At 59.6% G+C, this 20,731-nt stretch overlaps 2 protein-coding genes across 2 annotated transcripts; one reads left to right on the top strand and one right to left on the bottom strand.

Moving 5' to 3' along the window:
• The first annotated feature begins 5,493 nt into the window (after positions 1-5,493).
• On the top strand, positions 5,494-13,046 carry TMIE (transmembrane inner ear). Its single transcript, XM_059387815.1, has 4 exons — positions 5,494-5,602; positions 8,950-9,067; positions 12,444-12,593; positions 12,872-13,046. Exons 1-4 carry the CDS (start codon positions 5,522-5,524, stop codon positions 12,973-12,975), a joined length of 453 nt encoding a protein of 150 aa, XP_059243798.1. The 5' UTR covers positions 5,494-5,521; the 3' UTR covers positions 12,976-13,046.
• Positions 13,047-15,345: 2,299 nt separating this feature from the next.
• PRSS50 (serine protease 50) lies at positions 15,346-19,027 on the bottom strand. The gene is made up of 5 exons (XM_059388275.1): positions 19,021-19,027; positions 18,521-18,683; positions 17,241-17,524; positions 15,949-16,115; positions 15,346-15,609 (listed from the first exon to the last, which is right to left on the bottom strand). The coding sequence occupies exons 1-5, from the start codon at positions 19,025-19,027 to the stop codon at positions 15,382-15,384; spliced, it is 849 nt and encodes a 282-aa protein (XP_059244258.1). The 3' UTR covers positions 15,346-15,381.
• Between the last annotated feature and the right edge of the window lie 1,704 nt (positions 19,028-20,731).

The raw sequence follows: 20,731 nt of genomic DNA on the forward strand, positions 1-20,731 counted from the left end.
CCCACTCACTCACTTACTCAGGCCCGGGCCAGCCTGTTTTCCCGGGGGAAGTTCTCCCAGCGTAGCAAGCAGTGGCAGGGAAGCAGCGTGGCTTTCCTGGTCCTGCCAGAGCCTTCTCGGTGCACTTGCCCCTGTTCTGACGGTCTGGGGCCTGGGTGCAGCCCCTTACCCCCTCTACCAATACCGAATCACAAGAATCACAAGAAACTTGAAGCCGAGGGTGGGGGAAACCGAGGCTGCCCTGCAGCCCCTTGGGCCAGGTGTGTACGGCCAGCCTCCACTCCTTTCTGTGTGACCTTAGGGAAGTCCCCCTGCCCGAACTGCTGGGTCTCTACATGGTCCAGTAGAGCGAGAAATCAGCGCTTGTCTGCTCCAGAGCCTGTGACCTTGGAAATGGTGGTGGAAGCCTAATCCCAAGGGGAACGGGGGGGGGGGGGGGGGGGACAGGTTCAGCCTGTAACAAAGGAGCCCGCTGTCTTGCTGTCTGGTCCCCCTCCAGGGGCCATGCCAGTCCTCCCAACCCCCATCAATTCCCGTGGGACTCAGCTTCCAGGGGATGACTGGAGTCATTGCCCCTTTCATGGCTGACAACACTGAGACCAACAGGACCGGTTGGGGGCAGTGGAAGAGCAGAAAGGGTAGCCCACCAACCTCCTACTCAAGTCTGAGGGGTGGAGGGGTCATGCCTCATCCTACCAAGCTGAAGAGAGATCCCCAGTGAAGGGAGCTCATGATGGTTCAAGGGGTTCCTTCCCAAAAGAGCAGGGTTCCGGTGGGTCTGCAGGTCCCCTAGCACATGGGGGTGATCAGGCAAGGGGTTTCTGGGGCTTGGGAGGAAGGGTCAAGGGCTGGAGAGTAGCCATAGCCACATGCAGAGAGCGAACAGCTGTCCAAGAGTGCGTGTTCTCACCGTGCGTGACCAGCAAGGCAGGCAGGACAGAGTCCCGAGCAGGAGGAAGCTGATTTTGTGTTTGGCTTTTCTGGGCCAGCACTTCCCCTCTTTGGGTCTCAGTGTCCTCATCTGTACCTGTAGCTGAGGGAGGAGCTGGGCTGGAGCAGGAAGGGACAGGCCCCCTCCGCTTCCTCCCCGCAGCCCAGACTTCCTGTTTAGCCACATCTAGGGGGATTGGAAGGCTGGGGCTGGTCTTCCCTTCACCACCGCCCACCCCCAGGCTGGGTGACCTCACTAGCATTGCAAAGCGTGGTATTATTATCTGCCAAATGCGGCAAAACCCTCTAGGCCTCTCTGTCTCTCTCTGTCTCTCTCTCGGATGGGACCAAGTCATCTGTAATGCCCCCAGTAGTGTACGAAGGACGACCTCCCCGGGTCTGCCTGCCCTTGGTCCCCTGCAACATGGCCAAGGGCCCATGCCCAGTCCCACCACTAGGCACAGTGCCACAGTGCGGCACACACTTGTGCACACTACTCCCATGTCCCCCTGCGCACATGTGTGATTCCACAGTCATAAGGATGTGTGGTGTGCGCACTTAAGTGCACCACACAGACCCATCTACTACTGAACTCACTGGCAGGACTCCCACGTAGCACATTTCAGGAGGCAGCCCTGTGTGTGGGTCTATGTGGACCACGTGTCCATCCCCATGGACACAGACTTACACACTGCATCATGCAATACACACGAAGACTCACACTCAGACCCGCAGAGAAGCGAGTGCAGAGTGTGCCTGCACTTCCATGTACATGCGTGCCCTGGGACACAATTTCTCACCAGGTCCAAGCCCAGCCCCAGAGTTATTCTGGGCCAGGCCTGGGGCCAACAAGGTCAGAGATGGCCAGCACCCAGCAGGCCCCAGCCACTGTGTCACAGGCCTAGCTGGCCCTGTTCCCCACCCCCACCTGACCTCACCCCCACCACCCCCAGCCCAGGCTAAGTCCAAGATATCTCGGATCCCAGCCTGGCTCTGTGGCTGGAAAGATACCCAGTCCCAAGCCTCTGCTTCACCAGAGCTGAGCCTCGAGCCGTGGCATTTCTGGCCCCAAGAAGGAGCTGTCACAGTTCCCCCTGGCCACCATCAATTGACTCTGCCCATGGCTTCCAACCCAGAGGCCCAGGAAACAGGATTGGGTCCCCACCGGAAATCCACAGGAGCTAAAAAAAAGCACACAAAGGACAAACAGGATTCTGCGGGCCAACCTTCATGCAACCATGCATGGAGTGGGGACACTTCCAGGGGAGCCTGGCTGGGGAGCCTGAGGGTCTAGACTTCTGCCAACCCAGACTTGATGGGCCCTGTTGGCGGTAGGATGCAGGGGGATCCTGGGCAGGACTAGAAATAGTACTGGGCAGGGGCAGAGCCTTGGTCAGGGGCCACAGACTGAGTCTGAGTCCTCCATTCCTGTATGACCTGACGGAGGGCACAACCCCTCTCCGGCCTTCAATTCCTCATAAGTACACGGAAGGAAGAAGAGCCTTCCAAGATAGAAAAGCCTTTTTAGCTTTTCGGGTGTTTCTTTCACCGTGGTGTTTCACATTTTGGAGAACTGGGGAAAGTGCAAATATTTGACAGGCATTGAATGAGGTGCTGCTGGGTTTTTTCTTTTTCTGTAAAGATTTTGTTTATTTGGGGCGCGTGGGTAGCTCAGTGGGTTGAGTCTCTGCCTTCGGCTCGGGTCATGATCTCGGGATCCTGGGATCGAGTCCCGCATCAGGATCTCTGCTTGGCGGGGAGCCTGCTTCCTCCTCTCTCTCTCTGCCTGCCTCTCTGCCTACTTGTGGTCTCTCTCTGTCAAATAAATAAATAAAATCTTTAAAAAAAAATTTTTGTTTATTTAACAGAGACAATGAGAGAGGAAACACAAGCAGGGGAGGAGAGAGAGGGAGAAGCAGACTCCCCACTGAGCAGGGAGCCCAATGCGGGGCTCGATCCCAGGACCCTGAGATCATGACCTGAGCTGAAGGCAGACGCTTAACGACTGAGTCACCTAGGACCCCCAATGCTGCTGGGTTTTACTACCGTGTGATATCACACTGCCTTTCCCCACAATAACCACAACAGAACAACTAGCATGGCCCAAAGGCTTGCGACGTGCAGGGGCCATGATACTGCTATTATACCCATTTTACAGATGAGGGATTGAAGCTCAGAGCGTTTAGTTGCCCACTGAGGTCTCATAGCCATCAAGATGACCATGTCCCTGGAGTCTTAGTTTTAAGCTTTACTAACTTTAGATGTTATAAAGTATAAAGCTACAAACCTATAAGAAACACAATTTAAAAGTTTCCTTAAATTTTTAAGGAAAATTTACTTTAGTTTTGTGAACTTTAGTTTTGTGAACTTCGGATAATAACTTCAGTGTTTTCAGTCAACTTTTGCCATCTCTACAGGGCAAAAAGAGGAAATTTGAATAAACTTCTGAACTGTGTTTCTTGTAAATTTGCAGCTTCATACTTCTCAGATTATAAAAGCTTAAAACTGTCCTGTTTTAGGACTCCCTGTTTTTTTAAAGTCAGTTTGACTTCAAAGCCTGTGTGACAGTATTTGACAGTGCCTTTGGGGGACATGCGGGTCTAGAATTGTCGGGCTGGGTAAAAGCTCTGGGTAAAAAAAAAAAAAAAAGCCTGCAAAGAAATGGAACCCATGTGGAACAATGGCCATCTCAGGGGACAGTAAGGACACACATGATTGTATTCCCTTTCAGATTTCTTCACTGAGCTTGCCCTACTTCTTGGATGGAAGGACTGAACTTTGCGGGAAATACCTTTCCTGGGCTGAGCCATCCTACGCTCTGCACTCCTGTAATCCTTAGTTCAATGTCATGGTCCCAACAGCCCCTTGATGACAGTCTTATCCTTTCCATTCCGCAGATGAGGAATTCAAAGCAGACAGGAGTAATGGCTTCCCCAATGCCACTGTCAGGCCCACTAACCTCAGCCCAGTCCAGCCAAGGCCTCTCTGACCCTATGTCCCAAGGCTGACCTCCCTGGCTGGTCCGTGTGTCTTTCCCTAGCCTGGCCTATGACAGATGGTGTGAGGAAGTGGGAACTTGAGCAAGTGACTTGAGCCTTAGTAGAATTCCTGTTTGCCTGGCTTGGGTGTGCATGGGGAGGATGGGGAGGCCTAGTCCACCCAGCCCTCAGCCTTGGCCACCCCACTGGCAAGGATCCCTCGAGCCAGCTGTCCTTTGCCAGTGGCTCTTCTGTTTCTGCCTGCCTTGTGATCTCCCAGACCTACCCCCTGTGGGTGTCCACAGCTGGCCCTCTGCTCTCTGCTGTCACTCGCCTTGGTCCTCGCCCATCTGCTGCATCTCTGTGCTCTGTAGTACAAGGTCCCTAGTTCTGAGGGCGGACCCAATGCTCGAAGCCCCTCAGCCTTCTCCCCTGTGTATGGTGATGAAGAATGTAGGGTCCAACAGCTGGCTGGTTCTCCAGCACTCTGAAGGCACAAGATAAATAACAATGGAAGAAAGGAGAGAAGAGGATGGGAAAAAGGGAGGGAGGAGGGAGGAGGGAGGAGGGGGGAAGGGAGGGGGGAAGTAGGAAAGGGGAGAAGAGGAAGGATGGACCAGAGAGGTCTCCCCACCCCAGACCTCCCTCCTCCTCCTTCAGAGCCCCTGTGGTCTCTACAGCTCCTCAGACCCACCCTCCGTCCATTCCTGGATTGTCAAGGCTCATCGTGGGTTGACGACCCCCGAGAACATGTGGGCCAGGTTGAGAGTGAGGTCAGGATCATGCCTCAGACTGGAGTGACAATGGGGGCTCAGACTGTGGCAGAGGCTCAGGGTCAGCCAGAGTTGGGAAATGGTCCTCCAGCCCTTCCAGGTGGAGCCTTCCCTGTCTCGGGGGGAAGCAGATGCTGGCTTCTTCAGGAACCTTCCATAGTACCCACAACTAGAGTGCTGACCGTACCATCCCCAGGTCCCCATCCCCCTCTGTAGCTCTGCTGTCCAGAGTGACCAGACCCGTTTCTGGGCAGGAAGCCAGCCCAGAAAGCCCAGGACATCCCTGAGCGCCTGTCCCTATGGCAACCTGCCTACCAACCCCCCCCCCCCCCCACTTACCACCCCCCCCACCCCCCCCCCCTCCAAACTATCATCACCAGCCTGGGTCCAGCAGGGTTTTTCAAATTCAGAACGTCAGACTGGGAAGGGCCTCCTAGATCAGCAGATGTTAGCCCCTCCCCTTGCCCCAGATGGAGAAACTGAGGCCCAACTGGGGCAGGGGTGGGGGGGTAGGGAGGTGGGGGTGGGACCTGTAGTTCAAGGACCCGCCCCCAGCCCATCCTCCTCCTCACACCCACTCCCACCCCTCGGGCGGGCTGGCTGAGGTTAGGGGAGGGGGATCCAGACTCTTATCCCCCAGGGGATGGGGGGGGCCGGCCCTGGGCCGGCAGCACAGGAACCAGACACCGATGATGAATAAATGATGCCCACTCGCGGCCTGCGACCAGATAGCCGCCACGAGCGCCGGCTGGCGGGGCGGTCACCGGGCCAACCGCGCCCGGCCCCGCGCGACCGGCTCCCCCCACCTGCAGCCGCGGGCGCGGAGCTGCGGGCGCGAAGATGGCGAGGCGGCGACGGGGCGCGGGGCCCCTCTGGGCGCTGGGGCTCTGCTTCGCGAGGGTCGCCGGGCAGCTGGTGGAGGTGAGGCGTGGCGACGCGGGAGGGCCGGGGAGGCTGTGGCCCGCCAGCAGAGGCTTAGGGAAAGCCCATCTGCCTGGGAGCTGGCTTTTTCCCTTCCAACTGTCCTCGCAGACCTGGATCATGGGGTGACACTGCCCTGTCCCCTGTGCTTCCAGGCTGTGCAGGAGACTCAGCCCCAAAACTTAGGGTCCCTGATGGGAGGGTACAGCCCCAGATTTCAGTCTGGTGGGGGAGACTCACTCTGATCATATGGATTCCCTGTCCGGGGATACAGCTATGCTCAGTCAGCCCTTACCCTCTTGCCTTTGGTCTAATGAGGGCCAGGGAGGGGTGGGGGAGACAGAGTCCTTGGTGTCAGTGACCTCTAGTCTGATAGGGGAGATCTAGTTCCTAATCTTAGTCCCTGAGCTTGGGATCTGCTTAGATCTAGTCTGCTGGAGGAAAAATCTTCTGCTGATGGGGGTGACATAGCCTTGGGAAGGTGAGGGCTTTCCAAGTTGGAGGGTGGGGTCAGGGAGACAACAAGACTGAGACCATTTACAGAGGAGCCCGGTGTTGAGTTCAGCTCCCATGTGGAGCACTTGGCCCCAGAGGGAAGGTACAGGCAGAGCAGGACCCAGGGCTCAGGAGGTCTTACTTGGTCATGGTGATATGGAGAGCCAGCAAAGGTCTCTGAGCAGGGAAGAGTCGTGGATGAGTTTTGGAGGAGGATAAACTGGAAGAGGGCATGTAGCTGGGGGAGCTGGGGACACTGCTGAGATAGCCCAGTAAGGTGAGGAGGATGGGTGGGGTGGATGGCCAGGAGCATGGCTGGGGCCGAGAAGGGCTGGGAGGGCAAGAGTGGGGACCATTGCAGCCTCCTTGTCCCCTCTGTCCCCAATTCCTGCTGAGCCTGAAGGAGAGCCAAAGAGGCAGACCAGAACCAGAATTCTGAAACATGAGGCCAGATGGAAAGGCCCAAGAGGCAGGGCCGGGAAGGAGCAGGATTCGGAGCCTGTGCAAGGGGCAGAGAGGAGAGAACAGAGAGAAAGAAGGACAAGAAACAGTGAGGCGTCCAGGAGAGCCCTTGGGAGCAGGTGCCAGGGGACAGGATGGGAGAGGGAGAACAGTCTTATCCTGAGGACCTAAGAGGACACAGCCCTGAACCTGAGGGTCCGAGGGACAAGAAGAGAGAGCCCTATTCCCTAATACTAAGCCTGTCCATGCTCCTGACCGGGGAGTGTGATCAAAAGGCTGGGCTGGAGTCAGGTGTCAGCTCCAGTGTCCCTGTAAGGGGAGCCAGGCTGGCCTGAGTCACACAGAGTGTACCTGGACCCCTTCTTGGCTGCCCCAAGGCCTTGGGTGCAGAAACTGAGCTGGCCTGGGTGCGGGAGAAGGCAGAGGGTGGCGCTCGTGTCCGTTCTGAGCCAAGGACTCTTCCCCTCAGCCCCCGGGAGCTCATCTTCTCCCTGCTCATCAAGGGAAATTGCATTTGCAGTTCATCTGCCTGCCATTTGCCTACAGCCTGAACAAGGGCCTGGCTGAGCCCAGGGGATCCAGGCAAGCACCAGAAGGATGGGTAGGGCCGGAGTCCGCAACACCACCCACGACGGCCCCTTCAGGCATCATTCTCCGGCTGCTGGAGCCTGGGGCTCCCAAGCTTTAGGTTTAGACCTTCCGCAGTGCCCACCACAGAGATGGCCACTCTTGGCTAGTACCCTCTACCCAAGATCCCTATCAGGGTGAGATTAGAATCTTAATTCTGCCCAGAACAAGGCTAGAATGAGAAGGTGTCAGAAGTGGACTCTCAGCTACTGGGGCCCAGAATCCGAGATCTTGTCTCTGGACCTGAGAACCTTCCAGCCATACAGCCCAGCCGGACCAAACACACTGAGCCTTAGAATTGGGAAGCCAGCCACTGCCCAGACCCTGGCCCAGACAGCACTGGACTCTACAGACCTATGACTGACCATAGATGCATACCCCCACAGCACGCATACCCTGTACCTACACACATGTGCCCTGACCCCACAGAGGTGCCTGACCCCACATCCATGTGTCTCACCCTACAAATGGATCCAGACCCCCGGGATGATGCTGAGGAAGGGTATCTTCTCCTCATCGTTACCACTCTGATCGGGTAGAGAGCTTCCCAGAAAGCCCAGGAACCACCTGACTCAAGTTACAGGTGGAGAACGTGAGGCTTAGAGGTAACAAGTTTATCCTGACTCAGGGAAAAGTGCTGGGGAATCACATACCAATCCCAAGCTCACAGATTACCTGGGACGTGCTGAAGGGCGGTGTTGTTGAAATGAGGAAGCTCCTGGCTTGTGGTAGGTGCACAGCCCATGCCTCATGGACCAGGGGAAAGACCAGATGGATGGTTGAGCTTCGAGCTGCCTTTCCTTCCTAGAGAGCCAGAGGAGACTGCAGGTCTGTCCTGATTCAGTTAGTCCGGAGACAGCGAAGTCCACAGATGTCCCAGCATCTTCTCTCCCTCTGAGCCTTAACCAATCCCACCCGTCCCCCACTCCCCCCTCTCCACGGCCCACATCCCTCAGCCTAATTTGGTGACAGAGATAGGGTCATAGCCCTCTCAGTCCCTCAGGTTAGGGACAGGTCTTACCCAGACCTACTGGGCAGGGTCTTATTCCCTCAGTCCCCCAGGGCAGGGCTGTGTCCCTCTAGACTCCCAGAGCAAGGTGGCATCTCACTGGGAAGGTGGGATGTTCCAGCCATGCTTACAATGCTTGGCCTCTAGGTGTCGCTGCCGCCTTGCAGACTATTTATCTCGTCCTGTCCTGGGAGGGCTCCGGCCTAGCCCATAGTCAGAAGAGGACTCTGGCAGGAGAGGCAAATGTTGAGGTCATCCAGTGGGGGTCCTGGCCAGGAAGCAGAGCCACGGGACCTAGGTCCAGCTCCACACCCCACCCCACACTGAGGATGCTTGGAAGCAAAGTCCCCCAGGACAGCACCGTCCTCGCCTTGTCTCTGGCCTTGGTCCTGAGACCCCATTGGCCTGTGGGGCCCCCGGCTGGAGCAGGAGGCGAGACTAGCAGTCCGCCTGAAGGGGACTTGAACCTGATTGGGACAAGCCATCCCCCTTTGCCCCTTTAGGCCTTGGTGTCCTCAGGCACCCTGGTACTCCAGGTCACTGGCTCCATGGTTCTGGGGCTCTGCTTTCTTCTCTCGCTCTAAACCTGGACCCTCGCAAGGTCCAGGGTGTTGGCTGTGACTGTATAAGACACCTGATTCTAGGAGATTCTGGAACACTCGGGCTGAGTGCTTACTGAAACCTGGGCCTCTCTCTGCCCAGCCCCAGCCCCTGGTCTCTGCCCGGCTTCACTTCCCTCTCTCCTGACCTGCAGCCCAGCACGGCCCCGCCCAAGCCCAAGCCGCCCCCGCTGACCAAGGAGACGGTGGTGTTCTGGGACATGCGCCTCTGGCACGTGGTGGGCATCTTCTCACTCTTCGTGTTGTCCATCAGTGAGTAGCTGCTCCCCGCCCCCTCCCATGCCGCTGCAGAAGCACAGCACCCCCTGTCTCCCCCCATCCCTACCAGCACCATCCCCCAGGGGCTCAGAGCAGCAATTCCGGGCAGTGCAAGCAGGCCAGTCGCCCGCAGGAGGCCCACTGTGGTTTCTGGCATCTCCTGTTCTACACAGAGTCCCTGTGGAGGACTGACAGGCTGGTGGTGACCTGAAGTATTCTGCCCGGCTGGGACACAGCCACAGGGCAATTACGGTAATTACAGGGGACTCCGCTGAACCAGGATGAGGACGTGTCATTTTTCCCTATCGCTGGCCTCCTGATGCTTTTCCTGCAGTTTGGCCCGCTTAAAGGGCCCACACCCAGAGGCCCCAGCAAGGCCATTCTTGGCCGCAGCTCAGCCTAGAGGCTCCCCAGACGCCCGGCAGATGCGGCTCCCGGGCTGGAAACCGTGCCTTGTCAACTCCCACTCCCCTGGAATGACTCACACCCCCCTCGATTAAAAGCAGGAGACCCCTTCCTCTCCTGGGACTGGGAGTTGTTGGATGCAAACTCACAACAGAAATGGGTTTGGTGTGCTCCCTTCGGCCCTTCCAGAGTAGGGGGTCTGCCGCTGGGGAAAGAGGGGTAGAGAAAGGCCAATGGAAGGGGGAGGCCGCCAGGGTACAACGTAGAGTCTGACAACGCTTTCCGTACACCATGGAGCCGGGAAGACGCAGGCAAGGAAGAGAAAGCAAACCCACTCCCCCTACACAAGCTTCATGGAGAAGGGTCTCTTAGCTGCACATCAGTGAGAGAATGCATAGTTTTGCTGGGTGGGCAAGTGGAAAAGCATTCCAGGCAGAGAGGACAGTATAAGCAGAGGTGGGAGGAAATGCCCCCGACACAAATTCTCAGATCTCCGCTATAAGATTTTTGCTGACTGCACCCCGGGTCTGGGCAGCGAAAATGTCATTTAAGTTCTAGCTGGAGCTGTCCCAGGATGAAGTCCCCTGGAGGGGAGCGTCCTGGCAGAGGGCCCACCCAGATGTAAGGACTCCAAGGGAGACAAAGACATCTGATTTGCATGTGCTTCTCCTGGCACCAGAAAGGCCCTCCTTGTGGGAAAATAATCCACACCCCACCATCACCATTTCTTCACGGCTGGGGTGGGAGTGGGAGCTGAGCAAGAGGCTACATTTCATTCCTGGCCAAGGCAAGAACTACTGAGTCCTCTCTGGGGAGGCCCCGCGGACAGCCAGCTGTGGCTGCGGCCCGAGCCCAGGTATCCAGAAGGGAAACCATGGCCCCGTCTGCCACCCCACATCTACACCCCAGCACCAAGAAGCAGGATTCTGGGAGGCATCTGCCTGCTGGAGCAGTGTAGGGTGCAGGTCAAGGGAGCCGTTCCGGGGTACTCCAGGGAGCAGGAGTAAAGACACCAAAGGGCCTCTAGACACAGGCTAGCCTCTCCGGGCTCTGCTTGGCCCCAGACAGTGGAGGTGCCTGGACCACACAAGAAGGTTGCAATGTCAGACCCAAAGAGGAGCTTGGATGTGAAGCATGTAGACCAGCTCCTACACCCCACCCTATTTCCTAGAAAAGGATAAGTGAGAGTCCCAAAGGCCTCTGAGCAGCCGGTCTCTACTCGTTGTCACCTTCCGCGCCAGGCTCTAGGGAGCAGAGATGGCCTAACCCCATCTTCTGGGGATGAATCTTCTTTCCTGACTCCCAGTCAGCTTGGGCCTAGTGGCACCACTGTTGGTGACGTGTCACCCCAGAACCTTGAGCAGAGGGGCTGGGTTTGGATGGGGGTGCCCCGGGAGTTCTCTGCAGCCTGGGGACTCACATTGCAAACCCCTGTCGGGGCCCTGGATCTCCATCCAAGGCACATTGTTTTTTAACTTCTTTGATGAGAAATGACCAGGCCAGTCTGGGTGGGGCAGGCCTGGATCGAGGGGCAGCATCTGAGCCCTGATCCAGGTGCCAATAGCTGAGCTCCCTTTGGATCCCGGGCTTTTCGGGGCCTGGGACCAGCCTCTGGGGAGAGCAAGCATGTGAGAGGACGTGCCCAGCGGGTGGCTAGAAGGGGTGGCCCAAGCCAGCAGGATCAGGGCCGTGGGCATACACACCGGGACCTGGAGAAGACTAGAACCCAGCTTCAAAGGGATAAGAAAGGCTTATCCAAGGTGCCAGGAGAAGCACATGCCCCTGGACAGCCCTGTGCAGTCAGACCTACTGCTGGGGTCTCGTGCAGTCCCCCAGGGTTCCCGATTATTGTCAGCTCCCCTGTCCATCCATTCGGGAATCTGGTTGTCCTCAGGAGCAAAGGCTTTGAGAGCATCCCACGCATTCATTCATTCTTTTTTTTTCCCCTCATTCTGTGAATCTGGGTGAGACTTAGTGGGGCCACAAGATTTGGCTGAAGGGGTTGCGTAAGTTGACCCCAAAGGGTGCTTCAGTCCCGGCTACATCGGTCTAATCCATCTTCCTTAAAATAGGCCTGGCTTGTCCTGCTTGGCCATCCTGCCCCCAGGAGTCTGCCAGGAAGTTATGTCCTGTCATCCGATTTATAATAAGCAGCAGCCCTGTCCCCTCCCCCGAGGCCGGGGCCAGGGTGGTCAGACTGTGGGGCCTTAGAAAAACAAACTCAGTCCAGCCGGGTCCTGGCAGCCGTGCCCAGCCCTGCCCATCACTAGACAGGCCAGCTCCATTCCTTGGCCCAGCTCGCGTGGGCACAGCTGCCTTCAGCCGGAAAACCGTTCCTGGAATAACTATCTGTGTAAACGCCCCAGGGCAGGGTCTGTGCCCTCTGGGGGACCCTCATGGCCAGGAGAAGAAGCCCAGGCTTGTCCTCAGGGAGGCTGAGGGAGACATGGCCCCGTCCTTCAGTGTTTGAGGTCCTCTCAGGAGGCTGGAGGGGAAGCACCAGGAGTTGAGAGGCCTGGGTGGGAACACAGGCCAGCGTCTGGGTGGTTGTCGTTTGAGTCACTGTGCAGGCCTCTGTCCTGTCCTCCAGGGGCCCCGATCTAGTCAGAAAGCAAGATCAGCAACAGGACTTAGAGGCCAGTGCAAAAAGTACAGGACCCCCTTGTTCAGAAATTGTTAAGAACAGCGACAGCAGCCCATTAAGCCCAGCACCAGGTCCTCCAGAGAGCGGGTCCCTGTGTGACTCTCTGAAGTCCGCCCTGCTCAGGAAAAGAGATCTCGGGAAGAATCCCAGAGCCTACAGGGATCTCATGCAAACGAAGAGCCTTCTGCCAGCGATTGCTGGGTGAGATGCACGTAGGCAGGTGAGGGCAGGTCTGAAATGTGGGGACCGTTCCTGGGATGTCTGAGCTCCAGCCTTGGCCAAGCCTGCTCTGTCCACCCCCTACCCCCACCCCTGTCACAGTCATCACTCTGTGCTGCATCTTCAACTGCCGCGTGCCCCGGACCCGGAAGGAGATTGAAGCCCGCTACTTGCAGCGGAAGGCCGCCAAGATGTACACAGACAAACTGGAGACGGTGCCCCCCCTCAATGAGCTCACGGAGATCCCTGGAGGTGAGCAGGCAGGGGTCCCCCAACCCCGCCCCCCCTCGCCACCTGTCCCTCCTAAACCTGAGAGTGGCCCTGTTCCTCCCCTCTCCCAGCATGAGGTTCTGGTCCCTAGAGACCAGAGTGCACAAACGGGCCCAAGTGAGGCAGGTAACACAAGGAGCTCTTCTGCAGGTGAGAGAGGTTTGGAAGGAAGAAGTGATGGGCTGGCTGTGGGGGGCTCTGGTGCAGGTCCTACGACCCCCTGCCTCACCCCGGCCCCCTGTCCCTCTTCTACCCCACAGAGGATAAGAAGAAGAAGAAGAAGAAGGACAGTGTGGACACCGTGGCCATCAAGGTAGAGGAGGATGAGAAGAACGAAGCCAAGAAGAAGAAAGGGGAGAAATGAGGAGGGCTTCCTGGAGGTGGCAGCCCAGGCTGGCTAGCCCTGGGGCTCAAGTTCTGGCCAGGGTCTGGGCATCTTGGACTCCCAGCACATCTGTCGACTAGAGGGATTGCAGAACACCCTCTTCTTGGCTTGGAGGGGCCTGCTGAGGCCCCATCCTGACAGCCCATTTGGGGGGCAGGGGCGGGACTGCACCTGGCATCCTGCCTCCCAGCCTGGACTCCAATTCTTTCACCTCACCCACATGGCCGCTCAGCAAAGGTGGTCTTGGGCCACTGTCCCCCTGCAGATCCGGAGTGGGGTGGCCTTGCCCCCACCCAGACATGCCTCTGTCCCTGCTGCCAGGAACAGCAGTGGCTCTGAGGGGCTGACAGGACGTGGCTTGCCTCTTAGAAGGAGACGGCAGAACTGGAGGGGCTGGAGTGTGACGCCACAGCCAGGCTGGCCGGGGGCGGGGGAGAAGAGGGTCACTGGGGGATGCCGAGCCGAGGCTCTCAGCCTTCTCCAGACGCAGCCCTGGTAGCCAGGGAGCTTGCCCAGGCCCATGCCCAGCCGGGGTCCCGGCCGGGGAGGTGACTAGAACGCCCACCTGGAGGCAGCGGAACTCCAGCCCCACATGCCAGGCAGCCGCACTGGAGCTGAGGCTGCTGGGAGGCCGAGGGTGAGGCCTGGGGACTCGGGGCTGTGGGGGGGCCTCAGGGGTGGGTCGGGGTGCAGAAGGCTGAGGCTTGCGGGCTAAAGGGAGAAGGGAAGAAAGCTGGTAGCAGGGCCCTATCTGGGAGAATCCAGGGAGACCCAGAGAAGCCGAGGGGAGCATTGTGGGGGTCGTCAGGGTCCCCCCCTCCCCTGCCGGGGTCACCGCAGGGGACAGTCAGGGGCGCCAAGGCAGCAGGCAGCCTTCCACCTGTTGTGCAGAACAGCATCCAGCTCCCTCTTCTACCACCTCAATGGTGGCGCCTCAGGGAGTCACTGCGGACCAGAGTCGGGAAGGCCCACAGCCCTCACCCCAAGTCTGACTTTTCGGGGAGGGGACATACAGAGGGATTTCCACATGGTGGCTAACCTCCGCGGAGACGCACACATCTGGGCCTGGAAACTGAGGAGACCCCATGGTTCGTTCCTGAGCTGGGGCGAGCAGCCCTGGTGGCCTGCGACGGATGTGTAAATAAAGCTGAGTGCCTTCTTGTACCTGAGTGGCCTGAGATGATCCCTCGGGGTGCCCTGTCCCTGGAGCATATACGCAGAGGGTGACGCACTGGGACAGGCTGGCGGGCGGCACTGGCCAAGCAGGAGCTCCCTCCCCTAACTCTGCCCCCAGCCTGAACTGGGATGAGCTGGAGGGAGAGGCACCCGCCAGCTGGGCATCGAGACCGGGAGGAAGCTGCCCCCTCTCTCCTCCTCCCCTTTGTGGCCTGAGCCCGCCTCTCCTTCACTTTGTGGCCTGAGCCCCATGCTGGGGACGGGGTCCAGTGTGGATCCTGACCTGGAGCTGGATGACTGTGATGCAAGAAGAGGGACCCGGGCAGACACGGGTCACGGAGCCATGAAGGGACAGAGAAACCCCAGAAGCCCCGCTGTGGGCCTGGAGTCAGAACCCTGACTCTAGCCTCACGGTCTAGCCTACGGACTTCTCATGCAGGAGGTTAAGGTTGTGGTTAAGGTCCTACAACACATACAAGCCAGAGGCTTCCTGTGTGGCCCAGTCAACAGAGGCCCAGAGGGGCAGGGGCCACCGGAAGTCGGAGAAGCTGCTGGTAAAGACTGGGGGATGTCCAGGCCGGGGCTGCATCTGCCCTCTGCCCTAGGGCCTCTATTAATCTCTCTTGGACAGGCAGGGCTGCCACCCTTAACGTCTGAGCCCCGTGGGCACCTGCCTCAGGCTCTAGGCAGGGCACAGGGCTGGAAGGTCCAAATTCACTACAGTGCTTCTGGGCAGAGACGGAGTGGGAGGGGGAGTGGCTCCAGCCAAAGTCAAGGAGAACCTGACTCCCACTAAAGTAGCCCAGATATAGCTGCCCCTTTACCCCAGCCTCACCCTGGGTCCCAGCAGCCCCATTTCAGCCCACAGAGTACGTTCTGGACCCCAGTATCATTCCTATACTCTCCCTCCACTTTCTGCGGGAGCCACCCCAAACCTATAGATGGAGACAGACCCAGGGGGCTCTGCGCCTTTCAGGAGAGACAGTCTGGAGTCCCCTCTCCCCCCTGCCTCCTCACCCCACCCCCCTCCCCGGCTCGCTCACCTCCCACTCAAGCAGACTCAGGAAGGAAGCAGCTTGGGGAAGAGAAGCGTTTAATTGAGCACCTCATCTCTGCTCTGCCCTGCCCTGCGGGGCAGGGAGAGCTACACCTGCAGCATGCTGGGCCCAGAGGGTGAGGACGGCACCCCCAGGGGACAGCACGAGGGTGTCAGAGGGCAGCAAGGTTGAGGGACAGCAGGAGCACCAGGAGCAGGGCCCTGGATGGGGCTGGCAGGGCCTGCCCGCTGACCCGTTCCCAGATCCAGTGCTGGTAGGCGGTGACCTGCAGGTAGATGGGCGGGGCCTCGCTCCTCCCGCAGCCTGGGCCCCAGGTCACCAGTCCCACCAGGTACCACGTAGTGTCCACAGAACAGGCCAAGGGCTCGCCACTTATCTCCTGCAGGAGGGGTGTGTAACGAAAAGGGTCAGAGGGAGATGTGCTCCGGCTCAAGGACAAAGCAAGGTACCCTCACGCCACTTGTCTTCCACAGCAGCTCCCCTACTACAACCCAGGGGGTCAGCTAGCTGAGAGGTGTCCTCGAGATCCAGACCCAGGAGACCTCCCTCAGAGACGTTCACCTCCCCCCCCCTCAGGCTCCCACCCCCCTTCTTCTCACCGCCCCCTTCTCTCTCCCTTCCCATCTCTTCCTCCGTCCTCCCCTCCCCTCTGAGCGCCCCCCCCCCCATCTCTGCAGGCGCCCCCTGGAGGTGAGGGAGCCAGGAGGAAGGTGCTCACGTAGCAGAAGTTTTCCCGGTTCAAGTCCTCCGCACAGACCATCTGGGAGTCCACGACCCGAACCAGAGAGGGCACTTTGGAGGTCTTGTGGTATAACTTGTCACAGTCCTTGCTGTTCAGGATGGTGACTCCCTTCTCCTGAATGCTCCGGAACTGGGGCCACACGCCTGCGGGGACAGGTCCCCCCCATGGTTCACTGCCAGCGGGGGGGGGGGGGGGGGGGGGGGGGGGGCTGTCCTTGCTGCAGCCGGCCTGCTCCCCCCAGCCTCTGAGGAGGCCCTCCTGGAGATCTCGGAGCAGGCTGCCCTCAGCCTGGCCTCGCCGGGCCTGGTCTCACCCCTACCAGACTCCATCCAGTCCATGGGGTCTGTTCCCATCTCAGCAGCTTGGCTTCTACCCTTCCAGCTCAAAGGCCTGCGCAGCCCCTCTCAGGTCCAAATTCCTCCTTTGCTAAGCCTCCCCCAAAGGTCTCTTTCACCCTAGCTAGCCCAGACCCCCTCCACCCCCCCACCCCCACTCTGTGGGCCCTAGGCCCTCCCACCTCCTGTCCCCTCCTCCCTCTCTTCCAGTGTGACTCTGTCTCTAGCTGGAGCCCCTGGGGGGCCATCCTCAGCCATTCCCCAGACAGGCTGTGGCAGGAAAGACAAACAGCCACCCGCAGCCCCAGGCTGGAACCACTGCAGACTATTTTTAGGCAAGATGGTTCCGTGAAGCCAAAGGGATGAGCGCCTGCCTTGTGGAAAAGAGGGGCTCCCTGAATGGATTGGGCCTTCCTAAAACTCCTAAGAAAATAGCCCCTGGGTGGGCCTGGGAAGACCCTCCTACACTTTGGGCCTTGCTCCATCCCCGGGGAAGATAAAGGACTTGAGGTTCACTGGCTGCAGACTGGCCCTTAGCCAACTCTGGCTGCAGACGGTCCTTAGCCAACCATGCAGGGCCGCTGGGGGAACTTTCTACAGTCACCAAACCCTATTCCTCCCACTGCAAATTTCTGCTTCAAATCCTGGGATTGCGCGCCCAAGACAAGCTGTCACTCTGCGCCCCTCTGCCTTCAAGGAAGTCCTGTTTACAGGCCCTGGCCTGGGGCTGAGGGCTCATGGGCCTCTGGGACCCTTCAGGCCTGAAGGGTCATGACGCATTTGCTGCCAAGACCCCCCAGGGGGAAGGAGACCAGAGCCCGAAGGGAAGATGTCTCAGAAACAGCTGTCCACAGAGACCCCGGCCTTCCCCCCCTGGGTTCTCCCCCACACACCACCACGCCCCCCACCGGTTCCGGAGAGGCTCTGACTCACCGTCAAACTTGGGGAGTCCCCAGCCCGTTACAGTGCAGAGGGAGCCGTCCTTCACCTCAAAATCCAAGCCAGGCAGGCAGATGGGCCAGACGTACTTGTTGTATTTGAGCGGCCACGTGAGCTTGAGGAGGGCAATGTCGTGGGCCCGACCCACCCAGGACCAGTACCGATGGGGCCGGTACCGTTTGTTCAAGATGACCTGGTACACCGGGACTTCGGAGGTCGTCGGGGATTTCTGGTCTATTCTCGGGCTCCCCAACCGCACTGAATAGGTAACATTTTGCCTAGGGGACCACGAGGGGAGTCTGTCTTCAGGTCCAGGCAACCCACCCGGGCCTCCACCCCGCTGTGGCACTCCGAGTCAGTCCAGGCAGGCCACCCACCTACTTCAAGCCGCCCCAAGCCCCTCTCTCCCAACAGCTGTGAACAGGGCCCTCTGCACATCCGCTGTGTGGTCCTGCCCTTTACAACAACCCTTTACTTTACGGAGAGGAAAACCAAGGCTCAGAGAAGCCCAGCAAACAGGCTCAAGGCCACACAGCCAGGAAGTGGCAGAGCTGGGACGTGGACCTGGTTTTCTCTAGTTCCAAACTCTGGACTCTGTCTGGTACCCAGTGCAGGCCCTGGAAGTGGCAGAGGCCGGGTGCAATCAATCAGCCACAGCCTCGTCCTCCAGCCTCCTTTCCCAGCATGCCTCTCAATCTCCAGGTCAGCCCTTGGGCTTGGAGCAGGCTTTTCCACGGATGCTGCCCTCAGGCCCTCCCCTGGCCCTGGCACGTGGGCATGCTCTCTCTCTTGTCCCCACGCCGCCCGGACTCCCCGGGGAGCACCTTCTCATCTATTGGCCCCAGCAAGCCAAGAGGAGTGATGCGTCCCCTTTCTGCCCCTGGGGACCAGGCCAGGGTTTCAAAGGAGGGTCAAAGGCTATGGGTAGAAGGAAGGAAGGCATGTAAGTGAAGCAAACAGTGTGTGGGACAGAGGACTTAGGACCTCCTCTCTGCGGCTAAGAGAAAGGAGGTCTGGCTAGTGGCTTCCAAGCCCCCATCTCCTATCTACAGCAGGACTGCTGAGGCCTGGGGAGCCAAGGGGAGGGGAGCAAGTGCCCAGCCCTGTGGGAAGGAATCAGGAATTGGCAGGACTCAGCCTGCACATGCTGAGAGTGAAGAGAGAGGCTGGGGTTGGGACCAGAGCACAGCTGCCGCCGAAGGCCCAGCTGGCAGCATGACCAGGCCCCGTGGCTCTGGATACCTTTCCACCCACCCACCTAGGCCCCAACTCACAAGATCAGGCAGTGGGCCACGGTCAGCACCCAGCGGGAGGCAATGAGGGTGCCTGCACAGATGTGTGTGCCGTTGGCCTGCACACTGACCATCCATGGCCACCGCCGAGCCATGGCCTCTGGGTCCCTGAGAGTGGGGTCCTTCTCCTGGGAGGAGCCGCAGGCTGAGGAGGAAGGTGAGAGTTTGCTGGAGGATGGGCCCCTGCAACCCCGCCCCAAGGTGCCTTCCCTCCCCTCAGACCATCTCCTGCCTCTCCAGCTGTGGCCCACACTCAGGCAGTGATTCTCTTTTCCCACAGCAATCTATCTTTTTTTGCACATGAAAATGGAAGTCTGAAGCTTCTAAAGGGCCTCAGCGCTGCCCAGGTACCCCTGTCCCTCCTCCCCCAGACCGGGGTCCCAGAGCATTCCCCGCCCCCCCCCCCCATTCTGGTATGGCACTGGGCCTGGAGCTCTGACCAGATCCTTCAGAAACTCATCCGTGTTTCTGTCTGCACCCACCCCCCATACTTCGGCCCAGCCAGACCCCTCTCCCTCCTCTGGGAACCCTCCTGTGATTCAGTGAGATGACCCAAGAGAAAAACGGGCCATGGGTGTGAACAGACACACCCCAAGGACGACACCTCAGCAGCAAGCCAACCTCGAATCTGCTGAGCCCCAGGAATCCTCCGGGAGCCCTGCAGACCTCAGCACAGGGAGGTTCCCCTCCACACCACCTGCCCGACGAAACTCAGTGGCTCTGGCCCCAAGCAATGGGTGAGAGTTACCGGCCCAGACCACTCACCCCCGGTTGTGGGGAGCGTGCAGCCACTTTGGAAAACTTCTCAAACTGAAAATGCACATATCTAACCTCAGAGTAACCCACCCCCAGGGTTTTCCTGCGGGGAGTGTGGGGGGGGGGGCTGTGTGTGGATGGGGACATCAGCCTGCATGGGCCAGCACCAGCACGTGTTGGGCACCACATAGGAGAGGGGGTGTCTGCACGCAGTGGGCCCTGTGAGACAGGCTTCTGGTGGCAGCTCAGTTGTGGGCACTGAGTTCCAAGATAAGAAATCATTCTGGGGGTTTCTGTTCAACACGATGGAAAGCCGCTGCTGGAGAGAAGGTCGCCCAGGGGTGCTCCTGAGACACCCATGGGGTGGCTCCCTGAAAGCTGTGCTGGAAATCCCCTAAGTCCTTGGCTGGGAGCCTGGGTCAGCTCTGGGGGGGGGGTGTGGGGGTGGGTGGGGGGGGGGACACAGCAGTGCTCCCCAGGCTCCTCTGAGTGTCCTTCCTTCCCACCTCTCCAGGACGGGAGGCCTGGCCCCCAGTAGATGCTCAGCAAACCCCTGTACGAGGAAGCTCTCTTCTCACTCCTCCCTGCCCTTCCTCTGCCGTCCCCCTCGGTCCCCAGGGGTCACAGGTCCTTCCGATGGCTCCTGCACCCTCCTCCCCCAGGGAGTCCACGGTACTCACTGAGGAAGATGTTGTACCCGGTAGAAACAGACATGGTCTGGGTCTGGGGGGTCATGGGCTGCGACAGGTCGGTGGGGGCCTGGCGGGGGACGCGAGGCTCGTCTGAGGGACAGGTGGCATTGGGGCCACAGGGGACGCCAGGGTCGGCGGAAGCAGGCTCAGGCAGTGTCCCTGGGGCTTGGCTCGCCAGGCAGCCTGAGGAAGGATGCAGTGAGGGTCAGGTCAGGCCCGGGCGAGGCAGTCAGACGAGGCCCCGCGAAGGCCTGGGGGTGGGGGGGGGCGGGATGGGGCTCACCCACGGGCCTCAGTGGCAGCAGCAGTAGCAGCAGCAGAGGAAGAGCAGATGCCCCGGGGCCCTGGGGGCCCTGCCTGCGGGCCGGCGTCCTGCACCGAAGCTCCATTCGGGAGTGGCAGCGATGGCGCCGCGGTGCTGCTCTCGCGACGGCGCCCCCCATCGGCCGCCCGCGCCGGCGTCCGCTGTGTGGGCGAGGCCGGCGCCGCTACCCCGTCCCGCTTGAGCGCCCCCCAATGGCCGCCCGCGGTGGCGCTCCCCGCGTCAGCCCAGGGGCGGCCCTGACGGACTCCGGGCTTCTGCCGTCTGCCTCCTCCGCCCCACGGTCTCGCTCACTGCGCCTGGACAGGCCCTTCCTGGAGTCCCTCGGGCTAGGACAGCCAGTTCCCGTACCGCCTCGCTCCTGCAGCCCACCGACCTCGGCTGGGTTTGTGCTTCCGTCCTCCCCCCCCCCCCCCCCCCCCG

This window comes from Mustela nigripes, chromosome 2 (assembly GCF_022355385.1).
Source record: "Mustela nigripes isolate SB6536 chromosome 2, MUSNIG.SB6536, whole genome shotgun sequence".
NCBI classification, from domain to species: Eukaryota; Metazoa; Chordata; class Mammalia; order Carnivora; family Mustelidae; genus Mustela; species Mustela nigripes.

Coding starts and splice junctions, on each gene's coding strand:
- TMIE (XM_059387815.1), top strand. CDS start 5,522: ATGGCGAGGCGGCGACGGGGCGCGGGGCCCCTCTGGGCGCTGGGGCTC. Junction 5,603..8,949: donor TCGCCGGGCAGCTGGTGGAG/GTGAGGCGTGGC, acceptor CCTGACCTGCAG/CCCAGCACGGCCCCGCCCAA. Junction 12,594..12,871: donor GCTCACGGAGATCCCTGGAG/GTGAGCAGGCAG, acceptor TCTACCCCACAG/AGGATAAGAAGAAGAAGAAG.
- PRSS50 (XM_059388275.1), bottom strand. Junction 17,525..18,520: donor GTGGCCCACTGCCTGATCTT/GTGAGTTGGGGC, acceptor GTGGTCCCCTAG/GCAAAATGTTACCTATTCAG. Junction 16,116..17,240: donor GGGACTCCCCAAGTTTGACG/GTGAGTCAGAGC, acceptor CTGTCCCCGCAG/GCGTGTGGCCCCAGTTCCGG.